This window comes from Neovison vison, chromosome 1 (assembly GCF_020171115.1).
Source record: "Neovison vison isolate M4711 chromosome 1, ASM_NN_V1, whole genome shotgun sequence".
Taxonomy (NCBI): Eukaryota; Metazoa; Chordata; class Mammalia; order Carnivora; family Mustelidae; genus Neogale; species Neogale vison.
This window is the reverse complement of record NC_058091.1, coordinates 274156055-274176852: the sequence shown is the minus strand read 5'-3', so window position 1 is coordinate 274176852 and position 20798 is coordinate 274156055. Positions and strand designations below refer to the sequence as shown.

Below are 20798 nucleotides of genomic sequence, written 5' to 3'. Positions count from 1 at the left end.
TTTTTTTAAAAAAGATGTCTTTTTTTGTATTATAAAAGCAACATATGCTCCCCGCGACGTGGTAAGGAAAACGCCGCGTGTGTAGACAGGAGCTCAGGGCTCAGGGGTCAGAGCTCAAGGGACTCGCCGGCCGCGCTCCGAGCTCAGCGCCCCGCCCCGTTGTCCCAGGCCCCAGGCCCCCCGAGCACCGCCCTGCCTGCAGTGACAACAACTGGTCGCCAGGTGGTGCTGCGGCGCCGGGTTCCGGAGCTTCGTGACACAGAGGAGCTACCGCGAGCGGGGACACGTGACCCGGGTCTCCGGCTGGGGCTCTGGCGTCACGTGACGCGGCCCGGAAGCCGCGAGCCCCGGCAGCTAAGGGGGATGGCAGGGGCTCCGAGCTGAGGCGAGGACAGGTGGGCTGCACCGAAGCGGGAGCCGGAGCCGGAGCTCGAGCGGTGAGTCTTCTCGCTGACCGGCCGGGGCTGCCGGCGAGTCACTGTCTCAGGCGGGACCCACGTCGTCTTCCTCGGGGGCGCAGCGGATGCTCGGGGTCAGGCACTGACCGACTTGGGGTGCGGGTCCGAGTCTCCCCGGCTTCCCATCCTCAGCGGTGATAAGATTCGGGCACCCCTCCCGGGATGAGGCGAGCACTGTCTGGCGGCACTGTCTCCCTTGACCTCCCCTTGCCGTTTGACAGGTGGGGAAACTGAGGTATCGAGCTGGGAAGGGTCAGCCAGACGACGAGCCAGGGCTTCTTCCACGCTTCCCAAAGGGGCCCCGTCGCCTCGGGCAGGTCACGCGCCCTCTGTGAGAGCCCTGCTTGGGGGACTTGCGATGGTGGGTCTTCGGGTCATAGAGCTCCAGAACTGGGACCCCCTCCCCCCCGCCGGTGCAGCCCCCTTCTAGGACAGTTGGGGAAATCGAGGCTCGGGGCTTGCCTAAGGTCACGCAGTGAGTTAGTGGCAGCCCTGCGACTAGAATCCAAGTCTCCCCAGGCTCCAGCAGCGGCTTGCTTTTCAGCACACCGCCTCCTGCAGACAACTTGACGTGTGAACGGCACCCTCTCCCGTCCTCTCCTCTTCTGGCGCTCCCTTTTTTTAGCTCTGCATTCTCCATCCCCGGATTGGCTTGATTCTGGGTGTGGTTCCCTGTTTCAGTGTTCACGATTTTTTCTGCAGCCTCATCACTCTGTAGGTTTTGCTTCCAACGCCCTGCTATTTTGTGTAAATGGTGCCGAAATACGAAATAGGAATTGGAGTAAGCTCCTGGGTGGGTAGGTGGCTCCCAGCAGGGGTTGTGGAGAGCCCTGGGGTTAACCTGAAGAATGTAAAGCCCCGGCTTTAGTTTTTCTGTAGCTTGCTTGTCTCATTTGGAGAATGTTGGCTATTTGGATGCAACCATTGGAGGTTTGCTGAAATGAGATAGCGTCGTGGCATGACGGAAAGAACCAAGACTGGGGAATTGGGAGATACTGTTCTAACTCTGACACTCGCTTTGCAACCTTGGGTGACTCCCATCCTGGAATACAGTGATGGAGTTGAATCTCTAAGGACCTCTTCTGCTCTGACATTCTGTACCTTTAGCTCTGTTTGCCTTCTAACCCTAGCGGGTTTTCCCCTGTGTACATTACTGTCGCCTTGTGACAAGGGTTAATCCAGTTGTCCAGGAAGCAGTCTCCTTACTCCACTCATTTCTAGGTTACCATGAAATCCCCCTCTTTCTTCTTATCTCTGTATTAAGTCCAATCTAAATGTTGACAGCTGAGAATGATTTCGACTGTCTTTAATCACTTTAAACATGATCAAGGCCTTCTTTGACTCTTGTCGAGAGCCGTGTCCACAGTAATTAACTTGTACGTTGAGAGTATGTTTTCTTTAAAGATGTGGAGGAAGTAAAGAGGACACAAAGGACGGTCTTTTCCTCGGAGTTTGAGACTGTGGGGTGGAGGCTGTGTGAAGAAGAGGCTGCTGTGATGCCGCTATTAAGCCTCTCTTCCTTTGTTTTCTGAGTGTGTCATTTATAATGGCCTGCTATTGAGTCCTTATTTTCCCTTTAAACCATGTAGCTTTTCATTCAGCCTCATCTCTCTGCAGCTGGAGTGCTCAGAGCTGGCTTTGTCTATTTTAAAGGCAGATTCCATTTCTTCTGCAATATTCCAGAGACTACAATGAAGACCAGTGGATGCAAGTGCCAAAAGGGAAGTGGTTTTGGGTGAACTTAAGAACTTTCAAAGAATAAGAGCTCTTTCGTGTTGCAGCACAGAGCATGGAGGTCCCTGTCACTGAAGATAATTGTCACTGGGCAATTACTTTTGGGAATGCTATAGATTATGTTATTGTGTTGGGTAGAGCTTTGGACTAGGTAAAATTTGAGGTTTTCTTCTAACTCAGGGGTACTGTGAAACTCTGGGAGGGTTTCTTTTTTTAATTTATTTATTTAACAGACAGAGATCACAAGTAGGCAGAGAGGCAGGCAGAAAGAGAGGAAGGGAAGCAGGCTCCCTGCCGAGCAGAGAGTCCGATGTGGGGCTCCATCCCAGGACCCTGGGAACATGACCTGAGCTGAAGGCAGAGGCTTCAACCCACTGAGCCACCCAGGTGCCTCCTGGGAGGGACTTCTTAGCATGAAGAATGTGAAGTAGAGTGGGTGTCCACTTCTATGACTGCCTTACTTTTCCCCTTGCCTCAGACAATTACTTTCTCTTGCGTTAAGTACTCTTGTTTTTTTAATTTAATTTTATTTTTTTAATTTCTCTTCCCCTCCCCAGGGAATGTCTGAATTCTTTAAATGTTTGCTATCTCTTCCAAGGTCAGATGCTGAAGAGTCCTTGTGCTATGAATGATACGTTTCTTCTTTCCACCCTAACCTGAAAGCAGGGTTCTAGAACTAGGCTGAGTGAATGGACTTTGGTTTCTGCTTTGGCTGGCCTAGCTCTGATAACCTCTTCCAGAAGTGTGTGACTGACTGACCACTAACACCTAGGCTAGCTTTTCTCTTTGCCCACAGAGGAAACTCACGCTGAGTCCTTTTACCTCAACCCAAGCCTTGCAGAAATCCTGAGCCTCTCTCCTTAAGCAAGGCCTTACTGGATCTAAGCAAACAAAGCTAGCTCTGTTTTATAGGTGTGGGGTCTCATGGATGAGACATTCTTAATGTGCCAGAATAGGAACCACATGATGTTGCATTTGGTCCCATCTTTTCTTTGATCTCCCAAACATTTCTCTTAGAAGCCTCGACACCCAGGACCAGCTCTCAATAGTAGGAAATATTCCCTAGTAGGAAATATTCCTTTGTGCTTCCCTATTCCGTGAAGTCAGGAATCTGTCTGGGTTACTGCGATGCTCATGGCACATAGATCACCATTTCCAAGACGAGTTGGCTCAGCTCTCCAGAATGATGAAAAGGAGAACTGCAGAACTGCAAGCTTGCACAGTGAACTTTCTGACTTCCTGCTCTTAAAATTCTGTGTAGTGATAATTGCATCTAGCTCTGAACTCGTGTACTTTTTATTACGCAGAATTCCCCCTGCATGCCTAATCTTGCCGCTGTTTTGTTCCAAAGGAGATTGCAAGGAGGATAGATAATTTATGGTGTGATCGAAAAATGGACTGAATGTGGTATGTTGTATTCTAATCCCATGTCTTTAACTGGCTGGGGCCTTGGTTTTCTCACCTTTGAATGAGAAGCTGGGGCGTTAGGTCTTCTGTAAGTCATGCCTGGTCCTAACATTTAGTGTTTTTTATGTTTGTGTGTAAAAAGTGAGCGTGTTTGTCTCATCAGCCCCTCCTGTGCAGAGCCTGCTGAGGTCAGCAGCTGCTTTGCGGCTGCCCTCTCACCAGAATCTTTTAGGCAAGAATCAAATTATGAAATGTACTTCTGTGGTAGGTGAAATGGAGTTTCATCTGATTCCCTTTAAAAACAAATCACATGGAAGTTAGAAATTTTCATTTTCCTCTGTGTAGACCCCACATAGCAACACAGTCTGTTTCCTTGTTTATGATTTTGGAATTCCAGCAGTATAGAAGAGAAAAATGCATCTAAAGAATTTGCTGATTCTTAGGGTTCCAAAGTCTAACCCAGTGTAATTGTTTCAGAAAAATGGGTAGCACTTGTAGTCTGCAAATATCACCAATCCGTGAACTCTGTTAGGAAATGAGGCCTGGGGTGTGCCTATCATAAGATCATATATATTTTTCTAGTGCCTAGTATAAATCCACCTGTAATCAAGATCATTTAGGAAGATGGTTAAAAATAAAAATGCTCAGGTTGAATCAGATTGGGCCAAGAAATCTGTTTGGTTTTTTTAAAGCTGTTTTATTGAGATATAATTCACATGGCATGGCATATAGTTCAACCATTTAAAGTGTACAATTCAGAGGCTTTTAGTATATTTACAGAATTGTGCAACTGTCACCACTTAGGTGTCCCCTGCTAATTCCTCTTAACTCCATACCCCAAGCCTTAGGCAACTACTACTCTGTTTTCTGCTCTAGACTTTCATATGAACAAGAGCATATAGTATATGGTGCTCTGTGACTGACTTTTTTCAATTAAAATAATGTTTTCAAGGTTCACCCATGTAGTCACATGTATCAGTATTTAATTTTTTTAAATTTATTTTTTATTTATTTTCAGCATAACAGTATTCATTATTTTTGCACCACACCCAGTGCTCCATGCAATCTGTGCCCTCTATAATACCCACCACCTGGTACCCCGACCTCCCACCCCCTGCCCCTCCAAACCCCTCAGATTGTTTTTCAGAGTCCATAGTCTCTCATGGTTCATCTCCCCTTCCAATTTCCCCCAACTCCCTTTTCCTCTCTAACTCCCCATGTCCTCCATGCTATTTGTTATGCTCCACAAATAAGTGAAACCATATGATAATTGACTCTCTCTGCTTGACTTATTTCACTCAGCATAATCTCTTCCAGTCCCGTCCATGTTGCTACAAAAGTTGGGTATTCGTCCTTTCTGATGGAGGCATAATACTCCATAGTGTATATGGACCACATTTTCCTTATCTATTCGTCCGTTGAAGGGCATCTTGGTTCTTTCCAGTTTGGCGGCCGTGGCCATTGCTGCTATAAACACTGGGGTACAGATGGCCCTTCTTTTCACTACATCTGTACCTTTGGGGTAAATATCCAGTAGTACAATGGCAGGTTCATAGGGAAGTTCTGTTTTTAATTTCTTGAGGAATCTCCACACTGTTCTCCAAAGAGGCTGTACCAATTTGCATTCCCACCAACAGTGGAAGAGGGTTCCCCTTTCTCCACATCCCCTCCAACACATTTTGTTTCCTGTCTTGCTAATTTTGGCCATTCTAACTGGTGTAAGGTATATCTCAATGTGGTTTTAATTTGAATCTCCCTGAGGGCTAGTGATGATGAGCATTTTTTCATGTGTCTGATAGCCATTTTTATGTCTTCATTGGAGAAGTGTCTGTTCATATCTTCTGCCCATTTTTTATTGCTAAATAATATTGTATCAATATACCACGTTTCATTTATCCATTCATCAGGTTTTTTCCACATTTTGGTGCTTAGGGATAATGCTGCTGTGAACATTTGTGTACCAGGTTTTTGTGAGGACATACATTTTCATTTTAGGACATACCTAGGAGTAGAATTGCTGGGTCATATGGTAACTATGTTTTGAGTAATTGCAAGACTGTTGTCCAAAGTGGCTGTACCATTTTACATTCCCACCAACTGTCTTAGAGGGTTCTCATTCTCCACAGCTTCACCAAAATTTTCTATTATTGTCTTTGATTTTAGCCATCTTGGTGGGTATGAAATGGTCTTTGGTTCACATTTTCCTTATGGCCAGTGATATTGAATATCTTTTCATGTGGTTATTGGCCATTTTCACATCTTTGGCAATATGACTCTCCAGGTGCTTTGCCTATTTTTTTATTGGATTGACTTTTTATTATTGAGTTATAATAGTTCTTTGTATTTTCTGGATATAAGTCTCTTATCAGAAATATGATTTGCAGAAATTTTCTCCCATTATGTGGGTTGCTTTTCACTTCCTTGATGGTGTTGTTTGAGACACAAACATTTTTAATTTCAATAATGTCTAATTTACCTGGGTTCCCCCCCCCGCTTTTTTTTTTTTTGGCTTGTGCTTTTGTTGTCATATCTAATTATCTAATCTGAGGTCATGAAGATTTATGCTTATGTTTTCTTCTAAGACTTCTATAGTTTAACTCCTGTGTTTAGGTCTTTGATCTGTTATGAGTTAATTTTTGCCTATGGTGTGAGGTAGAGTTCTAACTTCATTCTTTGAATGTGAATATCCAGTAGTCCCAGCATGATTTGTTGAAAAGATGTTTCTTTTCCCATTGAATTATCTTGGCACCCTTGTCAAAAATCAGTTGACCATAGATGTGAGTGTTTATTTTTGGACTCTCAATTCTATTCCATTTATCTATATATCTATCTTTATGCCAGTACCTTATTGTCTTGATTACTGTAGCTTTGTGCTAAGTTTTGAAATTGGGAAGTCCTCCAACTTTGTTCTTTTTTAAAATTATTTTGGCTAATCTGAGCCTCTTGAATTTCCACACGAATTTTAGAATCTGACAGTTTCTTGCCAGTTTCTGAAAAGGCAACTGGGATTTTGATAGGCATTCAGCTGAAACTATAGGTCAGTTTGGAGAATATTGCCATCTTAACATGCAGTCTTCTAATCCATGAACACTGGGGTGTTTTTTCAACTTTTTAGGCTCTTAATTTCTTTCAACAATATATTGTAGTTTTCATGTACAAGTCTTACACATTCTTGGCTTAAATTTATTCCTAAGAATTTTATTCTTTTTTGATGGTATTGTAAAGAGACAGTTTCTCAATTTAATTTTCAGATTGTTCATTGGAAATGCATAGAAACACAACTGGTTCTTGTATTTTGACTTTGTATCTTACAACTCTGCTGAATTTACTAATTCTCCTAGCTTTAGTAGATAACTTTTTATGTGTTTACAAGTCACCCTTAAAAGTATTGTTTAGTTTTTGGTGATGAAGCTAAGTAATACTTTAGTACTGCCTCTCCCTCCCTCTATTCCTTTTTCTTCCCCTGACCTTCCCATATGCCCCAAAAGATAGATAGATAGATAGAAAGATAGATAGATATGGATTATCTTTCCTTTGTTGGAATGGAAACCAATCAGTAAGCTCTTAGATGGTAATTTGTTGAGAATGTTTTATGTATTTTCAAAAGTGAGTAAATATGAGGCTGATAGGTGGATGAAGATGCTCAGTTTTTATTTTGCTGAAAATTAAAGAAATGTAAAATTAAACAAGTACAAGGAGCCACCGTCTATTTAAAAGAACAAAAATTAAAATGAGAAAAACCAACATTGGCAGAGTTATGAAGAGACAGTCATGTCCATATATTGTTAGTGACACTGTAGGTTAGTTCAACCATTTGTATGTTAGGAACCATAAAAATGAACTTATTCACCTAGTTCTATGCCAAAGATATGTCTCAAAAATTAAAAACTATTTGTATGAATTCTTATTAGCTGTGCTATAATAGATTTTAAAAAAGAAAGCATAAACCTCAAATCCAACGATTAGGAGCTAGTGAAGCAAATTATTATATCAACATAATGATGGACCATTATGTTGCAACTAAACATTATTAGTGTGTGTACTGCACAGATTCAAGGAAGAGTAGATATGAAATAAGTGGGAAAACCCTTAAAATAATGAGAATATTGATAACAAAAATGGGTTATGTAAGAAATTGTTTAAAAACGTTAAGTTTATACAAATAGCTGATATTTCAGTACAATTATGGTTGAATGTATACTTGAAGAAAAAATATTTTTCCACTGAACAAAAAGTTTCTTACTTTGTAGCCGTTCACCCTTTTGGGTCTAAATACATTAGGAAAATTTTAACTTTGTGTTGATGGGCCACACATAATATATAAACTTTTTTTCTTTGTCCTTCAGAACCTGAAGGACAAGCTTGTCCTGAATTTTCACATATCATGCCCCTCATGTTAACAGTTAGCAGGTGCTATTAAAATCTCCCACAGGGCAGGAATCACAATTGCACAAGAGATTTGGAAACCAGGTTTCATCAAAGGGAGCCCAGGGCAAGGTGGCGGCCTTGGAGGCCAACACTCAGTGGGGACAGCTAGAGAGCAAGGGAAGGCACCCTTGGTTGCAGAAAGAGCCCCAGAAGGAACTCCAGGAGGGACTACACCCACCCTATATCATGCTTAGATCCCTACTTCACAGCTCTGAGAAAGGCCTTCTGCTTGCACTTTCCTAGGGATGGGGAACACGTTGTCTCCCAGAGCCGTCTGTTCCATTAGATAACTCCTTTTGATAAAGATTTTTCCTTATGTCTAGCCAAAGACCTGCCTCCCTCTGCTTTCCACCTACTGATCCTATTTCTGACTCATCTTTGCCATCTCACAGGACAAGCCTTATCCATAGGACAGCTTTTTTTTTTATTTTATTTTCAGTGTTTCAGAATTCATTGTTTATGCACCACACCCAGTGCTCCATGCAATACGTGCCCTCCTTAATACCCACCACCAGGCTCATCCAACCCCCCCACCCCCTCCCCTCCAAAACCCTCAGTTTGTTTCTCAGAGTCCACAGTCTCTCATGGTTCTTCTCCCCCTCCTATTTCCCCCAACTATCCTCTCCATCTCCCCATGTCCTCCGTGTTATTCCTTATGCTCCACAAGTAAGTGAAACCATATGATAATTGACTTTCTCTGCTTGACTTATTTCACTCAGCATAATCTCTTCCAGTCCCATCCATGTTGCTACAAAAGTTGGGTATTCATGCTTTCTGATGGAGGCATAATACTCCATAGTATATATGTACCTTGTCTTGTTTATCCATTTGTCCGTTGAGGGGCATCTTGATTCTTTCCACAGTTTGGCGACTGTGGCCATTGCTGCTATGAACATTGAGGTACAGGTGGCCTTTCTTTTCACTATATCTGTATCTTTGGGGTAAATACCCAATAGTGCAATTGCACTGTCATAGGGAAGCTCTATTTTTAATTTCTTAAGGAATCTCCACACTGTTTTCCAAAGTGGCTGCACTAACTTGCATTCCCACCAACATTGCATAGGACAGCTTTTATTTTATTTTGTTTTTTAAAGATTTTATTTATTATTTGACAGAGAGAGATCACAAGTAGGCAGAGAGGCAGGCAGAGAGAGAGAGGGAAGTAGGCTCCCCACTAAGCAGAGAGTCCGATGCAGGGCTTGATCCCAGGACCCTGAGATCATGACGTGAGCTCAAGGCAGAGGCTTAACCCACTGAGCCATCCAGGGGGCCCATAGGAAAGCTTTTAAAAGCATTTTTTATACCTGCCAAGTTGTTGCCAGCTCTCCAGGTTGGACCTTCTCAGTGCTTCTCGTCATCCCTCCTCAGGCTGGTGCTGAGCCCTGGCTATGCCACAGTTTATTATTCCCTTAATAGTATGCTGCCTGGAACAGAATATAATGCACAGCAAAACAAATGGTGCTGTCATTTACCTGCCCTTCTCATCCTTGTGCAACCTAGAATTAGCTGATTTGGCATCTGTTATTAAATTATTGACTTCTGTCGAGCTTATCATCAGCTAAAACTCATAAGTACTGTTATTTTCTTCTTTTTAACATCCATACAGTTGCCAAGCCACATCTGCCACATCCTGCAATTGTTTCTCATACTTTGGATCTACAGATTTTAGCTTCTATTTGATCAGTTTCTTAGCAATATTCTGCTGGGGGCAACTTCAGTTTTTATATACAATATAAAGAAGCTTATTTACAGTATTTGGAATAAACTGAGCATCTGGGCCAAGTAAGCGATGGAGTTGTTTCTTGGTTGTTGGGGAGTTGGGGGGAAATTTGTCAGTCCCTGTGTCCTGTCCCTTCTCCCTCAGTAATATGCAGGATTCACCTGGAAGGCTGTACTCCTCAGACACTTTGGTGTGTTAGAAAAGACTAGAAATCGGCTGTTGTTTGCATAGATGATTACATTGGTTGATTCCTGGAATATTAGCACTAGAGAGATGCTGAGGGGTCTTTCAGTTCATTGCCCTGTACCCCTTGCTGCACATTTGGGGTAAATAAAGAGAATTGTTCCATGCTACTAAGAGAACTGGTGATGCAGTCAGCCTCAGAACCCAGGCCTTCTGACATACATACATAGATACTGACATATTAGCTTTGCTTGGATAACAGCTTTCAACTCCTCCTATTAAGATACGTTATAGATATTCCCCCCCACCACCCAGCCCTCTTATGAGTTTAACTGCCCCAGAGCTAGATGACTTCTTCGAATCTTTCCAGAATGCAAGTAAATGATGCCCTCTTAGATATTTAGCAAAGTCACTCTGAGCTGCTTGCAGTTATGGCTTATTGCAAGGTAAGAATCCTGGGGTCAGGGGAGGAGGGTTACTGGTGACCTCCAAAGAATACAGGATGGGCCAGAGATCATGGTGGAGTGAGAGAGGAAGTCATCTGTGGCTCCAGAACCTGGTGGGGGAATCTGAGCAGAACTGGATGATTTGGAGGGGATTTTTTTTTAATGCAACAAGGTTCTTTTTCTAATGCATGCAGGAGAAAAATAAGATGCAGTCAGGACTATTCAGGTTCTCATCCTCTGAGAGCTTGACTCCTGGAGAAGGTGAACATGGATACAATATATCTGTTGTTCAGTGTTCAAAGAAATCAGCTGGAAGGAGGGGATAGTAACTCCCAACCAAAGGAAACAGGGAAGGCTTCCTGGAAGCACCTGTCTGCATCTTCCCCCACCCATCCCATGCAATGCCTCACCTTTGCTCTGTCCAGGTGTGTGGTAGCAAATTTAGAAATTTATGAGTGGGGCACTGAGAAGGTTGGGAGACAGAAGCCAAGTGTGAGCTCAGCCCGCCCATGTGTACTTTGCACTTTTCCCATTTCCCTTGGTATCAGGCACTGTCACTGAACTTAATTCATAGTGCAGCTGTCACTGAGCTGCTGTGACAATGGCTGCTTCTGCCCCAGAGCCCACCGCAGGCTTGGAGCTAAAGGCCCCAGCTGCTGGAGGTCTTAGCAGTGACCCTGTCCCTCCAGCTACCATGTCCACGCAGAGACTTCGGAATGAGGACTACCATGACTACAGCTCCACGGACGTGAGCCCAGAGGAGAGCCCATCCGAAGGCCTAAACAATTTCTCTTCCCAGGGCTCCTACCAGCGATTTGGGGAAAGCAACAGCACAACGTAAGTAGCTGTTTCTTCTTCTGTCCTGGGTGTGATTCATGTTTTTACATTCTGTGTTGGTAACATAGTCTCCCTTAGAGGTATTCTTGCTCCCCCATTTTATCAATTCCCCATTTTACAGGAAGGAAGATATAAAGAGATTGGGTGAGTAACAGCTCTAAGATTTGAGTTCCTTGCTGACCACTCTTTCCATCTGCATCTGTTTTACATTCTTTGCTCCTTTCAGCTGTGTTGGTCCCAGAAGGCTGGTGCTGAACTTGAGAAACTTCTAGAGAGACCATTCTCTTAAATCAGAACCATGGGTCATCTGTGCTAGAACCTCAAATACTTCTAGGCTCAATTGGAAGCTTCATTTGCAGAGTCTCGCCCAAACTTCTGCCCCATCACCAAACAGTCAGTTCATTTGCCTGAAGAAATGGTAGGAGGGAGGAAGGAATAATTTCTCCTGCCCTTAAAAACTTTGAGGTTGAGGAGTGCCTGGGTGGCTCAGTCAGTTAAGCCTCGAGCTCTTGATTTTGGTTCCAGGTCAGGATCTCAGGGTTGTGAGATCGAGTCTCACATTGGGCTCCACACTGGTCGTGGAGCCTGCTTATGATTCTCTCTTTTCCTCTCCCCCTCCCCTCCCCACTCTCTCTCTTTCCTCCCTATCTCTTAAAAAAAAAAAAATCAAGGGGTTGAGAAAAAGAGGAGGTCTGCCTAGCATTGTTTAGGCATGTTAGCTCTCATGAATCTTTCTTATCTCTAGAAACTGAATTCCATCCATGACTCATCTGGGTGGAGTTTGGCCCTCTCTGGGCCTTAGTTTCCCCAAATGTAAGAGAAAATTGAGGACCCCACTGTGAAGCTGTGCTGACTGCTATTCACCCACTTGAATTAGAAGATTCAGAGGAGGGTTTTCTACCCCACTGAGTTCTCTAACTCAATCCTGAATCAACAGACCCCTGATATTTTCTCTAGATCCCAACATTCTACTTTTTTTGGCTCTTCTGTTTATTCCTCAAGCTTAGCTATTATCCTTTCTGTGTTCCTTTGTGGGATGGATGTGACTTATCAAGGGAATCCTTTATGTACTAGACTTAAAACGCTGTCTGGTGTGACTGCCCAAGCCAACTATCAAAGATTCTCTTGGAGGTCATTTCTGGGGAAGCTCCCTCTGGCTACAGTGTCTCTTGGAGAAGGGCATTTTCTCTTGTAAACAGGGATAGAATGACAGGATGTGGTCTGTCCACATTAGCACTAGCTGATTTCTGCTCCTAAAGATACAGTCTCTATAGCCTATTTCTCATGTCATGCATTTGTGGATTCCCCCATTTGCTTGCAGTGTTGGCTGATGGGAAAGGTTGCATAGAAGACAACTGGAAGCAGTGAGGACCATCTTTCCCCTGTTTTCCTAACCTGTCCACTCAGTTGGCTTCCTCCAGCCAGGAGGAGCTCCAGATGCAGCCAGTGGCATGTGAGAGCTTCCCTTCAGAAGTCACACTCATTGTGAAATGCTTCTTCCAAGCTTCTCTCTCTATAGTTTTCCTTCCAGTTTTTGCTCCTTCTTGTTCTCACCCATCAGCTTGTCTGTGCAATGCTTGCCATATGGTGTCTAGATTTTCATTTTTAAAGTGACCTCTCTAAAGTTCAGAACCAACCACTAGCAACTTCAGGATGGTAGTTCACAGGATGGTAGTTTTGTGTGTATTGAAAGTAATGTGTGCCTGTTAACTATCCTGATTACCTTTTTTTCACATTGGGTTATGACTAGTGGTCAACCTAAAATTATTTCTCCTTGCTTGTTAGAAATTGAGAAAATCAGGAGATACCTTCCTTGGGCTTGTATTGGCATGTTTTCCAGGATATGATTTGTTGTGAGGGCCCATCCTGCCCTGATACTGTGATATATGGAAAGGAAAGCCCATCTGTAAATGATGTTAGGTATCACAAGTGACCTAGGGAAAGTACTCCCTTGGACATGGAGAGTTGGCAGAGTGCTTGCCTGGGGCCCAGATCCACGTAAGCATTTATGTGTAGGAAATGTGCCAGGTATGCTTAAGGTGTAAGCTGATTCAGGTGACGTGTTAGCTCTTGCAAATCTCTGATATGGCAGAGTGTTAGAGACAAGTTTTTGAGCTGGATTCCTTGTCTCCTATGCCTTGCCCCACCCTGTTATCTAGTTTGCCAAGGAGCAGAGAACGCAGAACAAAGTACAAGGAACAAAATACAAGGAATAAAGTACATGCATGCATCTAACTGGCTCTTCTAAAGGTTAGGGGTTCAGTGGAAATCCCTAACCGGGGGTGCAGATAGGAAGCCCAGACACTTCCATACCTGTGTGTTTGTGAGGTTATTTCCTAACACTTGATGTTGTCAAGCTATCGACTGTTTTGACAACAGCCTCATTTTATTCTATTGGGAAGTTCTTCTTGTTGCCATATCGGTCACATTATAGCAGCTGTTGGTTGAGCTTTGGTTCTTTTTCCCCAGGCTGGCAGGCTGAGAAACCAATTGACCAAAACTGCTTCCTCTAGATTATCTACGCAGCCATTTGCAAAGTGCGGTCTACAGACCCTTTGGGGGACCATTTCAAGAAGTCTGTGAAATTGAAACTGTTTTCACAATAACACTAAGATGTTATTTATCTTTTCACTGTGTTGACATTTACGTGGATGGTTCAGCAGCAGTGGTGGGTAAAATTGCTCATACATTAGCATAAACCAGGGCCGTGCCACCAACTTATGCTAGTCATCGTATTTTCTTGCTGCCACACACATACAAAGAATAAGCCATTGTCACTTACGCAGGTCCTTGATGAAGTGGTCAAATTACTCATTTTATTATTTAACCCTTCAGTACAGGGTTTTAAATAATCAGCCTGGCCAAATAGGAAGTAGACATGAAATACTTCTACTGTGTACCAAATATGATACTAGTCTCCACGACAAGACCTTGAGTGATTATTGGAATTGTAAACTAAACTAGCTGCTTTTTGTTTTGTTTCTTTTCTTTCATAGAACACTGTTTTTGCTAGGAAGAGCTAATGAACTATTGGTTATTCAGACCTGAGTATTTGACAGTACTGAATACTTCATTTCTTAAAAATGAAAGGAATGAGACCATCACCTCAAAAAAAAATAACCAGTGGTATTTGTTGCCCACAGTAAAATTTGAGCTTTCAAGCAAAACTAGAAAAAAAGAACAACAAATATCCAACACTGAACTTGACAGCTTCCCTCTACTTAGAGACTTCTGATAAGATCGGTGATATTAATAAATGTGATTTTTTGATTTTTTTCAGATATTGTATAATGAAATGTGCCAGCATTTGAAAGATTGATATCTTCCAAATGGCCAGTGATACTAGAAAATTGTGCATGAGTTTAAGATCCATTTGAAGGGCAAGATCACCAGTAGTGGTTTTTTTTTTTTAACTTTATTTTATTTTTTTAGTGTTCCAAGATCCATTGTTTATGCATCACACCCAGTGCTCCATGCAATACGTACCCTCCTTAATACCCACCACCAGGCTCACCCAACCCCCCAACCCCCTCCCCCCCAAAACCCTCAGTTTGTTTCTCAGAGTCCACAGTTTCTCGTGGTTCATCTCCCACTCTGATTTCCCCCAACTCCCTTCTCTCCTTCTCCCAGTGTCCTCTGTGTTATTCCTTATGCTCCACAAGTAAGTGAAACCGTATGATAATTGATTTTCTCTGCTTGACTTATTTCACTCACCAGTAGGTTTTAATGTGATAGGATATCAAAAAGTTCAGACTCCTCATTATAACTAACTTCCTAAGAAATATCCATGTGTTGAATTTCGGGGTAGTATCAAAGGAAAATTACCATAATTGTCTAAAGAGACTATTAAAGCACATTTCAACTGCATGTCTGTATGAGGACAGATTTTCTTTATGTACTTCAACCAAAACAACATATCACAACAGATTGAATGGAGAAGTAGATAATCCAGCGTCAAGCAAGACATTAAAGAGGTTTGCAGAACAAGTAAATTAGTGCCATTTTTTATTTTGGAAAATAGAATTACTTTTCATTAAAAATTTGTTATTCTAAAAAATATTAACGGTTTAAGGGGTGCCTGGGTGGCTCAGTCAGTTAAGTGACTGCCGTTGGCTTGGTTTGTGATCGCAGGGTCCTGGAATCAAGCCTTGCATCGGACTGCCTGCTCAGCCTTGAGCCTGCTTCTTCCTCTCCCTCTGCCTCTGCCCCTACCTACCTTGTGCTCTTTTGCTTGCTCTCTCTCACTCTTACAAATAAATGGATAAAAATCTTCAAAAAAAATGATAACAGTTTAGAAAAATCTGTTATTTATATTTATGTGGTTTTTAAAATTTTAATTAATTAATAATTTTTTTGATTTCTCAACTTTTACTTGTAGTTTATATCACCAGACATAATTCATAAAAGGAAGAGCTGTTTGATATCCTCAATAATTTATAAGTGTATAAGGGGCTAGTGAGGAAAAAAATGTGTAAAAACTACTGATTTAGAACTTAAAGAGAACTACAGAGATTTTCATGGTTCACTCCCTATATCCCCCGTAGTTAAGACTTTGCAGTCCATGGAGTTAATTTTGTGATACTCTGTGGTTTGGGGTGATCCAAGCTTGGGCCCACTGATGGAAAAGAATAATGTTGGCCAGTTGCCTAGAATCCTGGTGTTGTTGTTTTTTTTTTTTTTTAATTATTATTTATTTATTTATTTTCAGAAAAACAGTATTCATTATTTTTTCACCACACCCAGTGCTCCACGCAAGCCGTGCCCTCTATAATACCCACCACCTGGTACCCCAACCTCCCACCCCCCCCCCCCACTTCAAACCCCTCAGATTGTTTTTCAGAGTCCATAGTCTCTCATGGTTCACCTCCCCTTCCAATTTACCCAAATTCCCTACTCCTCTCTAACACCCCTTGTCCTCCATGCTATTTGTTATGCTCCACAAATAAGTGAAACCATATGATAATTGACTCTCTCTGCTTGACTTATTTCACTCAGCATAATCTCTTCCAGTCCCGTCCATATTGCTACAAAAATTGGGTATTCATCCTTTCTGATGGAGGCATAATACTCCATAGTGTATATGGACCAGGTGTTTTTGAGCTGAAGAGACGTTGGCAAGTATGCTGTCCTATCCAGTCCCCCTCACTCTACAGCTTAGACAAAGTTCCAGCCGAGGGAAGGGAATTGTCATATGGAGTTAACTGTCAGAGCCAGGACTAAAAGGGGACCTGATCCCCTACAAAACCCGGCTCAGAGACATTTTAGGGTGGCCTCTGGTAAGCAGGTGAATTTTGCTACAATGCTTACCTTTGCCTGGAGTGGATTAAACATTTGCTAAGATAGACATTTGTGTGGCTCATCGTTCTGCCTGTAATCTCTTGGTCACTGGCTGCTGATAATGAAGGAGTCACCTCACCCTTCTACCCTTGCTGTCCTTAAGCTGTTTCCTCAGGAGAGTCCAGGAGAGCTCTCAGCCTGTTCTCATTTAGATTCAAAGGCATTTTCTTGATCTTTCCTGAAAAACTTTGGGACAGTAGGAAGGTCAAGAAGTTTTCTTCCTGGAGGTAGGAGAAAGGTTACTAAAAGTAAAATTCCATTTCAGAGAATATAGATAGGTCATATTTATTATGGTCTTTATGAGTTAACACATGTTATTTGCTTTCAGTTTCTACTGAATTGCAGATGTGAAGAAATACATGGAAACATCATTTAGGAGGGATTTAGGGTGTTTGTGCAAAAAAAATGTCCAGACAGTGCCAGCGACCAAATCTTGAGTGAATCTGTGATTGAGGGCAAAGTGATGGTGTACCTGACCTGTTTTTTATCCTGGAGGCAACAGGATAGAAAGTCCAGCACAGGAGGGCACTTCTCTGGAGTCAGTCCTTTGAGGAGTTCCCATTCTCTACAGATTGCTCACATCACCTCACCCAGGTGGCCACAAAACAACATACTCCTTTGCATTGGTGCCCTGAGTCTCTCTCTGGGCTTGTATTCCCAGACCTTTCTTTCTCATGGGCATACTGGCAAGCTCTGCCTGTCCTGCTGGGCTCGGCTCAGGTCTCCCCTCTGTGAACCCTCAACTGCCTCCCACTCCGTGAGCACTGTTCCTGGACACTTCTTAAGAAGATAGCTTTCCGTCTGGGTGGTTATTAATGTATCTGCCCTATTTTCATTGGGACATTATTGATTTCTAGAGACCAAGGTCCATATCTGATTCTTACTTACTTCTACCACTATATTAACACGGTGTTTTACATATAACAAGTAGTATTTGCTGAGTGAAAAAATTAATGAGGATAAATGAGAGGCTTTATAATTACAGCTTGAGGTAGACAGTCTGTATAACAGGTGAGGGGAAAATCTGTCCTCAAGGCAGAAGGATAAGTGAGGTGGCATTTGAAGAGGGCTTCTCCAGTCCTAGGACTGTGGCCTTTGGCTTTTTTTAAATACAAAGTACACCAGGGACTGGCCAATTATGGTATATTCCTTTTCATCTGTTTACTTTGCATAACATTTTCTGTGATGGGTTCTGGGCTCCTATTTTTTATTTCCCTCATCCTTCTCTCACATCAGTGTCTGTCCTTCACACTTATGCTTGTCATCCTCTGTTGCAATGTGAATCTGAGTCTTTACAATGGACAGCTCTGGTGAAATGTAGGCCAGGGCTGCTAGGAAAGGATACAGTGCCTACAGAGAGCCCTGGTGTCCCTCTGGTCTAATCTCCTAGAGAGCTGGGGTTCTTGGAGATGCCACAGGGAACAGAGCTTACAGCACAGAGGCCAGGAGAGGACTCGGGGGTCAGACTGCCTGGGTTTGAATCCTGGCTAAACTCTTCACTAGGTGTGTGGCCTTGAGCAAGTATCTTCCTCATCCATAAAATAAAGTTAATACAGATCTCATAGGGTTGTTGTGGAAATTGAATGAGAAAATGCATGAAAGCATTTAGCACGTGCTACATGATTAATAAGTGTTAGCTATCATTAATATTAACATGCCCTCATCTACTTTCTTCCCACTTCAGATGGTTCCAGACTTTGATCCACCTGTTAAAAGGCAACATTGGCACAGGACTCCTGGGACTGCCTCTCGCCGTAAAAAATGCTGGCATCTTGGTAAGGGTCTGCATTGGCGGGGGGAAGTATCGTGACAAATTTTAGGAGATGGTGTGTGTTTTTTTAAATCTTTCATTTAAAACATTTAAAAATGGAAACCTTTTTAATTCAGCTGAAGAGAGCAAAATTCCGGTGTTCAATCATTTAAACATATTTATTGAATATGCTTCTGTGTGTTAGATGTTGTTCTAGGCTCTGAATATTATTGGTGAATAAAAAAGAGAAAGATTCTCACCCTCATGGAGCTTACTCTGTGGTGAGGAGGATGTACTTAAAATGTCTCAGAGAGTTTCTATCAATAATATTAACTAATGAGTTAGTAATAGAAGTTCGTTAGTTTTCTACATATTCCTTCCACACCCCACCCCAGGAGGCTAACTCTGAGAATTTTACTTTTTCTTTTATGATTCATCCCCTATAGACTGTAATCTAAAGCCATTTGGTTTCTCTTAGAGCTAGAGATAGCTCAGAGATGTGGAAGCATTTCTCTAATGAGAAATTGCCTCTTCCCTCCATCCCTCGCCTCTTCTCCCCAGACCACAGGAGCCTTCTGTTTGGGTGATTTATAGCTGTCTTGGAACAGCCTTATCTTGTGCCATTCTTCTCCATGAGGTTAGCTCTTTCACAGGCAGGCTAAGGTTCCGATGGTGCCCTTCTCACCAAGCTAATCGCCATGATCACATTTCTCTCTCTAATGTGGTGCCAGAAGTTCTGTCACTGGAGGGTACCTTAGGAGTGTTTTGATCATTCCAAATCCAGCCTCCACTGGGCTCACTCCTAATCCTACCTGCTTGTCTCTCTCTTTCTTGTCCGCAACACTGGTCTCCAGATGGGTCCCCTCAGCCTGCTGGTGATAGGCCTCGTAGCTGTGCACTGCATGGGTATCCTGGTGAAATGTGCTCACCATTTCTGCCGCAGGTGAGACCCCCCTGAGCTGCCCAGTTGCCCTTTTGGGTTCTGTTACCATCACTGAAAGAGAGGACTAATCCAGACCACTCTAAATTATTTTGTGCTAGCCGAAGCTGGCTGCTAGTTATGGCAGCATTCCCTTTCCCTGGTTATTTCTGTGTTCTTTTTCAGTTTGTTGTCATCTGTCGTATTTACTTATGTCTAGTGGACAGAGACCCCATTCTCCTTCCATGCCCTGTGTAATATTTACTTCACTGAAATGATTCTACCAGATGGTCGTTAATGATAAGATACTAACTGGCCTGTTGACTTCACATTTTCTGGTCCTTGAAAGCATTAGATATAGAACTCATTGGTTCTCCAGGGTGACACATGGGGTACTGGCCCAGGTCTCGATGATCTATCTTTTTGTCACTTATTGTCAAACCTACACATTCTGCCCTTTCTCTCCCAAACCCCAGACTGAACAAGCCTTTTGTGGACTATGGGGATACAGTGATGTACGGACTAGAATCCAGCCCCAGCTCCTGGCTCCGGAACCATGCACACTGGGGAAGGTAACCAGTTTTCTCTTTTGTTGCTGCTGTGAACTCCTAGAGCGGAGGCCTTCAGACAGGGAAGTGAGATGTGGCAGATAGTGTGAGCAGTGGGAAGAGTATTGGGCCTATGGATTTAGCTTCTAGCTCAGATCTGCCAGCAGTCATCTGGTGACCTTGGCTCTGTGACCCCTATCTTCTCTGATCTCAGTTTCCTCATTGGTAAACTGGCCATTCCAGCTTGGCAGTCCATGTCCAGTGATTATTTTATAATTTACTCATTTGTTCAGTAAAGATATTTAAGCACTGTCTTTTAAGTTTTGCAGAACAATTCTAGATATTGGGCAAATTATGTGGTCCTGGCCCTCTAGGGTCTTGTAGTCTCTGTAAGGAGAAGGATATGTGGGAAGCTTGAGGACAAGAGATCAGGAATAGTCTAGAGCAGTGGAGGGAGTATCATGAGCTAGAAGTGTATCCTAGGAGCTCAGATAGGGAGGAGATTTAAGGACTGTTGCCTGTCCCAGATGAGAAGTACACAGGATGGGTGCTTTAAGGGCAGGACACTGGGCAGGAGAAGGCAGGCTTCAGGGAAGAGATGAGCTGAGCTAGAACCAATGATTTATTGAAGAAAGACATATTTCAAGAGGTGGGGGTGGGTTGGAAATTTCTCCTTATGGCAACTTTTCATATGCCTAGAGGGAAATATTCTAATTTTTGTTTCCTGTTTGAAGAAATGATAAGTGTATAGATAGAGAATTGGATATCATCAGGGGCCCAATCCTTTTCTTTTAAAATATATTTATTTATTTGAGAGAGAGGTAGAAAGAGAGTGCACTTGGGTGCATGAGGGTGGGCAGAGGGAGAGAAAGGATCTCAAGGAGACTCCCTGCTGAGCACAGAGCCCATTGCAGGGCTCCATCTTAACGACCCTCATGACCTGAGCCGAAATCAAGAGTCAGATGCTAACCGACTGAGCCGCCAGGTACCCCTCTATTCTTTTTAAATTGAACTACATGAAAGCTCTGTCC

General features: G+C 43.0%; 1 protein-coding gene across 1 annotated transcript in view; it reads left to right on the top strand.

Moving 5' to 3' along the window:
• Positions 1-326: 326 nt before the first annotated feature.
• Positions 327-20798, top strand: part of SLC36A1 (solute carrier family 36 member 1) — a 47075-nt gene continuing 26603 nt past the window's right edge. The window contains exons 1-5 of the mRNA XM_044231101.1: positions 327-437; positions 11066-11213; positions 18235-18325; positions 19155-19243; positions 19696-19791. Coding sequence (XP_044087036.1) covers positions 11071-11213; positions 18235-18325; positions 19155-19243; positions 19696-19791 — 419 coding nt within the window. The 5' untranslated portion in view covers positions 327-437; positions 11066-11070. The remainder of the gene's footprint in view (positions 438-11065; positions 11214-18234; positions 18326-19154; positions 19244-19695; positions 19792-20798) is intronic.